A 9,841-nucleotide genomic window follows, 5' to 3' on the forward strand; every position below is an offset into this window, starting at 1 on the left:
TCACTCGTGACTCTAGAATTGAGGGGTATCACAACTCCTATGTCTATTATTACTTTTTCGTATTACCTTTAGTAATAGAAGTTCTTTGATTTGTTTTTGGAATTTTTCTTGATCATCTAGGGTATGAGGATTATCTTGATTTTTTATAATTATGAAAGGATTGATCATATTCAATTTTGTTTCGATTTTATTTTTATACCAGTGTTTCTGGGAATCTTTTCCTAAAATCTCAGTGGTTTCAGCTAGTTTTAAAAGATTATCTATGTTTAATTTAGGATTTTTTAATATAACTTTATTATTAAGGAAAATCTTTGGTTCACCTAGATGACTAAGAAATATTAATGCTTTAGAGACATTTTCTAAAAATTTGGTTACATCAAATAAGTTTTCTGTAGTTTTCTCTGTCATAGATAAAGTATTGACATAAGTAATAGCTCATTTTTCTTTCTGAGGAATATAAGGAGGGTTGGATGGAATAAAGGTTCATTTTGTAAAGAACTGTAAACCCGTAGGGGTATATATAAATCCTCCAGTGAGTGAATTTATAAAATTTAAACCTAAAATAAAATCATAAGTACTAGAAATATTATTAATTACATAAATCTATGGTAAAATAAACTTTTCGTTGTTAATTAATATAGGAATATTTTGAACACAATGAGTTATTGGGAATTTTTTATTATTATATTGACTCATATTAACATTATAATTTAACTTTATCAAGGATTTTTCAGGTACTAAATGCTTTTGAATTATACTTTTAGATGCTTCAATATCTAACATAGCTGAGATTTGAACTATTTTTTCTTTAAATTCTAAAGTTACCGGGAATTTTGTTAGACTAGATGGTTTATATATTGAATTTATAGATTCAACTACAGTATCTTCTTGCTCATCTTCATATTTTGAGTAACAGTCTTGACATAATAGAGTTTTACAGTGGTCTGTACAGTAATGACCTTCTTTAATAGATATATTATACTGTTTACAATTGTAAGATGAAAAATGAAAATTAAGTAAAGTATATTGGCATGATGGATTGCTTATAGTGTAAACGAAATCTTCCATTGAATGAAGGCCTTGCTCAAAGTCTTCATCATTATCGAAATCGCTATCCATGCTTTCGATACTATATATACTTTCATTGTCATCTTCGGAATTATAAATACTTTCTAATTCATATAATTCTTCTATCTGTTCTTCAATATCTTCAAGTATATTAATATTTTCTTGTATCATTTTCATCGGATTTTGTTTGTATCTATAAGGACAATTTGGTCTTATATAACCTAGATCTTCACAAATAAAATATCTGCAATTTCTTTCTTTTATGGGTAATGTGTTTACTTTATTATCTTTGTTATCTTTATTTTCCTTTTTATTATTATCTTTATTTATTTTTTGCCTTTTATACCAAGGCCGCTTTCTGAATTGCCTAGGGTTATTTTTGAAATAAGGTTTTTTATTGCAGTAATTTTTGTAGGTCTTACTTTTATGTAGATTATATTTTTTTGGTTTATTACGCTTATAATTATAATTTTTCTGAGGCATACAAGTATACTGTGGTGGAAAGTCTATTTGCCCACAAGTATAATAAAATTATTTTTTTGATTTGTTTAGATTCTTTACGTTGCCTACATTCTGCTTTTAACATATTATAAACATGATTTACTCTGTCTCATATGGTTAACCTATCTCTTCTGTAATTTTCTAACCATTTTTCCCATATCTTAGTTCCTACACTTCTTGGTAATTTCTAAAGATACCTATCAAGTAATGTTCAGTCTCCTGTTTTACTAGTGGCTGCGAAATACTCGAAAAATTTATTAGTATAATCTCTTATATATCTAAAATCACAAATCTGTAATAATTCTAAATTTCGTAAAACTTCATTTTGCTTTATTAGGGTTTCGTCTAATAATCTATCTTCGCCAACTAGCACCTTTTCTATTCGGCTGGTAAAACCTTGAATTGTATTATTACATAAGAGGGCATAATCATTGGGAAAGGTTACCTTGTAAGACTGCCACCAATCATGGATTGTTCCCCTTAATAAAGTTTCCCAATAAGTTAGGGCTGGTGTTTTATTATCAAAATTGGTTAGAATGGATTGCCTAATACAGTCCTGTTCCCAATTTTTAATTACTTTTGCCCAGTCTTGGGGATTGTGTCGTGATATGTCTAATATTGTTCCTGCTTGTTGTGATGGTATATTATCATAACGTCTACGATTTTGTGTCCATGTATATATATCTGGTTTATTTCTATTTTCTACATAGGTTTCTTGTGTGGGATTTAACCGTTGTCCAGTGGTATAGTCATCGTTTATGGTATTAGTACTACCTGTGGCGTTAGTCATCGTTTGGTCAACTGACTGAGAAACGGATCTTTCTAGTTCTTTTCCTTCTCTATGTTCTACTACATTTAATTCTTCTTTTAATGTGTTTAACTCATATGTCGTATAAAAAAAAATTGTTTGCACCCAAGAACAATCAAACTTTAGACCTGAATCCTGATGCTTCCAGAGGCACTAAGGCTAAGTGACTTACCCACTTGAACCAACCCTTCGGGTTCAAATTTCCTGAGAGTTGATAATGGCTATTCACATATGTAATATGGTCCATTTAGTACACATGAAATTTCTAAAGAGAGAGCAGAATGGAGGCAACACCTAACCGACCAACCATTTCTTTATAAATAAAATAAAAACCCTTTACAAGTGACACGGGATTTTATTAGGACGTTATCTTTTTGTATGAGATTTACTTTCCTAAAATATAATAACAAGCTTTTAAATACATTATCACAAACTGATATGAATATGGTGGAATGATAATAGACTTGTTCAACATTCCTAAATTGAGATTCACTGTACCAACTTTAAAATTGAAGATGAAACATAATTATCATTTTATATAAATGTGCAAGGGACGAATAATGAACCATTTAACGTACTACTTTCCAAAAAAGAACCATTTAAGGTACTAATTTAATTTGTATCCCTCCCTACCCTTATGTTCTTGTGTTACGAAAATTGTCACTGCTAATCATCCTAGTAATATTTCCCAAGGATGGCAATGTGCAGCATTAAACAAGTACCCCCACCGACGCCACCCTGTCCTATAATAACAGGATGTACGCTAGAGAGCGGTACAGGGTCAAGGATAAAACAAGAAAATTAGACCACATGGGTTATTATTCTTGCCCATTTTATGATTAATATATTATGACATCTAAAAAATTCAATATCACCAGAAAGGCCACAACTTCTACTGCCAAGTTATTATGGAAACTGCTACTATAGTACATGGACCATGGTCCACATAGGGAGCCTATCCATCATAAATTAATTTCCCTGTGGTACTGTTGATGGTTGTAAAAACTAATTATCGTGAAAAAGGCAGCACATACTGTAACACATCATGGTTGTAAAATCAGATGAAAATGGTTTATATTTTTACCAACCTCAATCCCATATCCCTTCTCTTCTCCCCAAGCACTCCTAGGGGCATTTCATTCCTCACACGCCTCATCATGTTTTGTCTTAGATTGAAGATGAGCCACAGAGGTCATCTAATCCAAATTCGCCCCGTTGCCATCCCAATGCTGCCTTTTGAAATGAATTTATCATAACTGAGTGAGATAGATAGCATTTAGGAATTGCACAGTGGATCAGTTGTAGTTTGTTATAGCTGAATCATCATCATATATTGAGCAAAGGTCAGTATATCGCATGCGGAATTTTCCTCAAATTGTAATTTTTTGTAAAAACTATTCTTTCCTTTTCTCAATTTCTTAAGCATTTCACTAAAAGCTCTATTTTTAAAATGACTCCTCTCCAAATATTTAAAACGTATAGCATATTGCAACACACAAATATAGGAATATGATGCACGACCCAGAATTAGACAATATAAGTGACACGCACTTCAAGCATAGGCTTTTAGAATCAATATGGGTAGTTTAAAGAGTCTTACCAAGGTGATTCTCCTCTTATGAGTTATTGGTTACCCTTCTTAAAGTACATCTACCTACATTTTCTTAATTCTTGTAATATCTCTGGGTTTAATTCTAGTGTAGACAATTCTGTTTAATACAAATATCTTTCACTCCAAAAATCAGATTCTCAAGGCCGGTCAATAAATACCGAGAAGTCACTGAAAATTAAACAGCAGAACCAGTGAACAGTTGCTGAGGCAGTCCTTCCCAGGTATCAAGATCACGGATAAACCATACTGAGCCGCTTATACTAAGACTTGTACAACAAGAACAAAAATAGACCCACGCGCGGCAAAACAATATTCAAATATAGCAACATATAAAAAGATTCTAGGAACAATAAAAATCAATGTGAACCCATCTCAATGAAAATATAGTTATTGCATGCATCCTAAAATATTAAATTATGTATTTGACAACATACCTTTGAAATGATGTCACGATCACGTAATTTTGAAGCTGATAGAGATAACTGCATTTCAATTGAAACACATTATTGCATCATGTAGAATGAATTCAAATAGACATTGTGTGAAGACCATGAAAATAAAATAGGTAAGCTTAGAACAAGGAAACTATACTTAGATAAAATTTATGATTTATTATTCTCCTTCCCTCCACAACAATAAATAAATAAGAACCCCACTATACTGCAATTTGGTCCACTGGCATTTCCTATAGCATCACATGTCTTGGTGAATTGACCTTAGATATAATGACTGGTAGTGAAATAAGTTAACCCCCTGAACCTGCTAGTGGGGTGTTAACACCTTCCCCGGTGCCTTAGAAAGCCCAATGCAATCAGAGGATTTTTCTCCCAAATAAAAAACCATATAATAGTGTGGTAATATCAATTGATAGACCTTGACAAAGATCAAATTCAGTCACACCGTCAACTGACAATGTCATTGAGTTTAAAAATCAAACATTTTACATCCACCAAATTCACTATCTCTTGCACTTCTATAGTTCCATGGGGCGTTCAATGACTAAAAATATTTCCTGTTTTTTGTTGTCAACCCTTAAAAAGAAAAACAAAAAGCGAAATCATGTTCTAGTAATACGTTTTTGCTTTTCTAAAGTTGAAAATGTTTTTCATTTTGTGAAGAAAAGGAAAGTATTATTTTCATACTTTCTGTTTCACAAGTGTTTTTGTTGCATGTTTCATGTTGTGGGTGGCGTAATACATCACAACACATTTGGTAACCGGTTGCCATTTGAATAGTACCCAATTTGTTGCTGAAAAGAGGCCCATATAGGAATCGGTGTTTCCTAATGTTTTCGCATGGTGGCATTGCAGTGAACAGTACCACATAAAAAATAAAAAAATTGTAGCATGCCCCCTTTAACTAGCCATTTTGTTTCTCAATTATGCAACACTTTGACGCTACCAAACATGTTCTCATATTTTCACTTCAAAAAATCTTGCAAAAAATTTTACTAAATGCACCCCAAATGTGCATGCTTCCAATCACAAATGAACACATACCATAACAAAAACATTGTTTCTGTTTCGGACGAAAACAAAAACGCATAACAACAATGGTTACCAAACGAGCCCTTAATTTTTTATTTTCTTTATGTAAATCCAAGAAATTCTCCCATTCTAATGACAAAAGGAAGCAAAAATGATGCAAAGCACGTTCAACAACAATAATTCAACAGAACATTGACCACATGGGATGAAATTGACCCATCATTGACAGCAGAGAACTAGGGTTTTTTGGGATGATATAAAGGTAAACACAAGTACTACATTAGGAGTGTTTGTATAATATATATGTGCATATACCTCGATTTGTGTAAAGAGAGCTTGAGGACCCTTTGTTCTAAAGAATTTGTCAACAGCGTCGTTGTGGGCTGCTCCACCACCAACATCGTTCATCTTCAGTACGGCCCCTCCGCCCACTGCTTGTTGCCCTCCTCTTAGGTACGAAAAGCACATTCCCATCTATCACTCTCTCCTCCCTCTTTCTCTCTCTACAATATCTGAAATGTATAATATATATACTCTTTCCTCTGTAAAACTCCAAATTTCGTTTACCAGTAATTCCAAAACTCATCTTTCTCCTCTGGGTTTCTCCAATTTAAGGAGATGGTAGCAATTACTTGGAACTGAAGAGGCGTGTTTGTGTGAATGAATTAATCTCTACTTTTGCCAAAACAATTAATTACGGAGTATATTTATTAATATCTGAGTGATGAAGGAGGAATCATTCTTGACTTTGCTCTCAGGTACTGTATGAAGCAAGAGCAAACATTCTTTACTTTGCTTGCTCTCATCAATCTTATAAAAATATTGTTTCTTCCTCCATATCTGTATGTATCATTTGCAGCTGGTGATGTCTTGGGATTATAGGTTTAGGTTAAGTGGCATGGACCCACGGGCGAGTATATAAAAAAAATTTAAAAATAGAATACACACTATGACACTATTATATACGAGTATAAATATTAATTTTATATATATATATATATATATATATATATTATGTAATAGTATTATAAAATTTCTATTTATTTATAATTTTTATACTAAGTTTCGTTCTAAAATGATTTAAAAGATATTTGGTAGAGCTCCGGTCTTGCAATTAGGTTGTAGGGGTTACAGATTGGATGTCTAATTGTTCACACTGTAATGATAGAATCTTGTGTCTGAATGGATAACTCACTTTTTCTAAGTAATGAAAAAAATGATTAAAACATGCCAAACTCTGCTTATTTCATTATGGTAAAGATTTTTATATTATATTATATATAAAGATATTCTACTAGTTTGTGTGGTGTTTTAATTTTAAATGAATATGTATATTTGTCTTCGTATAATTTAAAATGCGTTCATATTATTTGCAATATTACTGAGTAAACTTATATTAGAAATGTTAGAAAGTGTCAACTAAGTGTGTAAAATAATAAAATTAAAATTTTATTTGTAGACTGTAATGTTTTCAATTTTTACCAATTTTTCATTTTCTGAAATTTTCTGTTTTTGCGAGGACATTTTCTTATTTTCTCGTTTTGCGTGTTAGACACCGTGGGGTATGCCAGTTATGCCCAAGAGTTGGTTGGGGCATTTCTTTGAGTTCAGAACTCTTAAAAATGCAATGGTGGTCATTTTTGCATTTTTTTTCGTTTTTCAGGTCGGACGGTCCCCTGTGGGACCCGCTACAGGAATTGTTGAATACGGAAATTGTAATTGAATCCATTTGCATCTCATGCATTTTACTTAATGTGTCTTATGTGGGTTTTATATATTTTGTGTATATATATTTATGTGGTGCAAAAGAAAAATCAAAAATAGAAATTTAAAATTTTGTGATAGGACCCACTTTCCACTAAATGAATTAGTGGCCAAGAGGCCATTTGGCCTCACTCCCTTTCTCTCTCCCGGTAATATCTCTCTCTCCCTCACATTTCTTCATTTTTTTCTTTTTCTTTTCAATCAAAACTTCAATCTCAAATTTCTTCCTCATGTCTTGGAATTTTTGGATGTCATTTGCGGCAAATCGAAGAGTCTGGTGAGATCTACACGTTGATATAAGCAATTCCTTATTTGGTGCACTCTAGAGATTTCAAATTTTTGGACCCATTTGGGGGTTTTTGCATCTAATTAAGTGAGGTAGAGGTGTTTAATTTACAATCTCTTGAATTTTTGTGAATTATTTCCCTTAATTTGTGGTTTAGCATGCTAATTGTATTGAATTTCCTCTAAAATGATGAAATTGTTACAAATAAAGTTTGTGACTATGTGCTTTAGTTGATTTTATATGGACTAGTATGCTTGTATGAAGTAGAATTCATGCCTTATATGCTTGCTTTGCCAAATTATTGTTGAATGTAAGTATGTTTTATTTACTTTAAAGTTCTTGTAAAGCATGCTATGTGTTTTAAGCTTGAAGTAGTTGTATAATGATGAGCATTGACATGGTTCATTTATGTATGAGATTGTGAAGCATGAGGCATCCATGCATGAACATTGGGAAAGAAATGTGAAGTTGTTTTGAAAGAAATAGAATATGGGGTTTTTGATAAAATAAGTTTTGGAAAGGCTTTTGTGAAAAACCGGACGCCGAGGAAATACCGAGGGTCCGTGGCGTTAGTGTAACCTAGAGAGAACTAGGGAAATCACCCTAGCGTGGTTAAGCTATCTGGCCCCAAATGAAGCCGCGGGGTTACCAAGGGTCAGGAATAGTAGTCAATCCTTCTCTCGTGTCGCCGAGGAGTCACCGAGGGACGGGTTATGTTAACGGTTTGAAAAGTGATAGATTGGATTTTGAAAAAAAAAAAATGGGGAGCGACATACATGGTTTTACATCTTATGGCATGAATTTATTTCATTATGACTTGAACTTGTACTGTATTTTTTCCTGGCATAGTATGATCCCGTTGCCTTTGTTTCTATTCATTGTTTGGACTCACGGAGTTTCAAGAGGTGTGCCTTAGGCACTTCCTACTGAGCTTTTGTTCACCCTTTTATTAACATTTTTCAGGACACGGCAAAGAAGTGGTAGATGACAATCCACCACAAGTATGATAGGACTAGAAGGGATGTTTTGCAACCTTTAGTGTTTTAGAGTCATTCTTTTGTAGAGCATCAATGACAAAATGTATTAAACTTGTTTGGCATGGCCTTGTAGTGTAACTTTGAGCTTGACTCTATTATGATGTAAATTGGACAATTGTAAAGATCATATATATTTAGATGTGAATGGGGTTAATAAAGTTATAATTGTAAATAATTAATGATGTTTTTCATCCATGAAAGTAGTATGATGCATTTCAAAGTATTTTGGGACATGTTAGATAAGTTTTGAAGGTTCAAAGGCCATTGCATTTTTATGCATTTAAGCAGGTTGTTGTAGATTCCTTTTTAGCAGGGGTCATGCCAAAATTATTATTATTTTTTTATAATTGACCTCGAGTTCGGGTAAGGACCAGGTCCCAAAATTATTATTATTTTTTTATAATTAACCTCGGGTTCGGGTAAGGACCCGGTTAACAGTTTGGACTCACAGGTTCAGGTCGTTACAAATTTGGTATCAGAGTAATGGTTCGAAAACCATTAGGACGACGGGTAGAGGCCTACCTAGGGTTGTGTGGGAAGTCATTTGCATTATTTATGTGACTATTTGCTAAAGCGTTTTGTTATTTGAAAAGAATGTTTAACTGTGTACTTGTTTACATGTTTATGTGCTTACGGTTTTGAAAGACATTCTTCCTTGCTATGTGTTTGCAAATTTATATGTTTATATGCTAAAGTTTTTGTTATATGGCCATGTACGAGGAATAGTTAGATGATCTAACCGTGTAAGTGAAATGTGAAAGAAAAGAAAAGCATATTAATTGTGCATGAGGAGTATGGTGACGAGAAGTGGTAGGCATAGTGTGTGCAGTTTTAATTTAAATGCTAATATGACAAGTAATGAGCATGGTATATGCAAACATGTTTCGTAAAGTATTGTGGGCTTCATTTATTTTATATACGTATATGTCTATATCCTTATATAGTTATACTGTTAAACATTGGGATGGTTGCCACTATGTTGGGGTACTTGTCGCGGCATTGAGAGTTATATAAGTTTTGACTTGAGAACGCGAGGAGCTCGGTTGCTCCAGGGTTGTTTGGGTGCCAGTTCTTGTCGAACTAATGGCTTGGGCTTCTAGCTCATGGATTGAGCTGTTTAGCGTGTAGTCATCCTGATCTTCTTAGTTGCATTTTATGCAGTGCTTAGAACACGACTTTAGAACGGGTTCATATTTCATGGCAAGGTGCCCTTGTTATGTGTGAGTTTCATGTATTGGTGTATGGGTTCTGCTGATTATAGAGGTCAAGTGTATGAGT

The 9,841-nt window shown here is 33.2% G+C and overlaps 1 protein-coding gene across 1 annotated transcript in view; it reads right to left on the reverse strand.

Moving 5' to 3' along the window:
- Positions 1-6,135, reverse strand: part of LOC132310115 (protein BONZAI 3-like) — a 31,735-nt gene extending 25,600 nt beyond the window's left edge. Inside the window, exons 1-2 of the mRNA XM_059808339.1 lie at positions 5,792-6,135; positions 4,424-4,471 (exon numbers count right to left, since the gene is read on the reverse strand). Coding sequence (XP_059664322.1) covers positions 4,424-4,471; positions 5,792-5,950 — 207 coding nt within the window. The 5' untranslated portion in view covers positions 5,951-6,135. The remainder of the gene's footprint in view (positions 1-4,423; positions 4,472-5,791) is intronic.
- Between the last annotated feature and the right edge of the window lie 3,706 nt (positions 6,136-9,841).

Source organism: Cornus florida, unplaced genomic scaffold (assembly GCF_030987335.1).
Source record: "Cornus florida cultivar Cherokee Brave unplaced genomic scaffold, ASM3098733v1 CherokeeBrave_3.0.0_Hap2_Chr05, whole genome shotgun sequence".
Lineage (NCBI taxonomy): Eukaryota > Viridiplantae > Streptophyta > Magnoliopsida > Cornales > Cornaceae > Cornus > Cornus florida.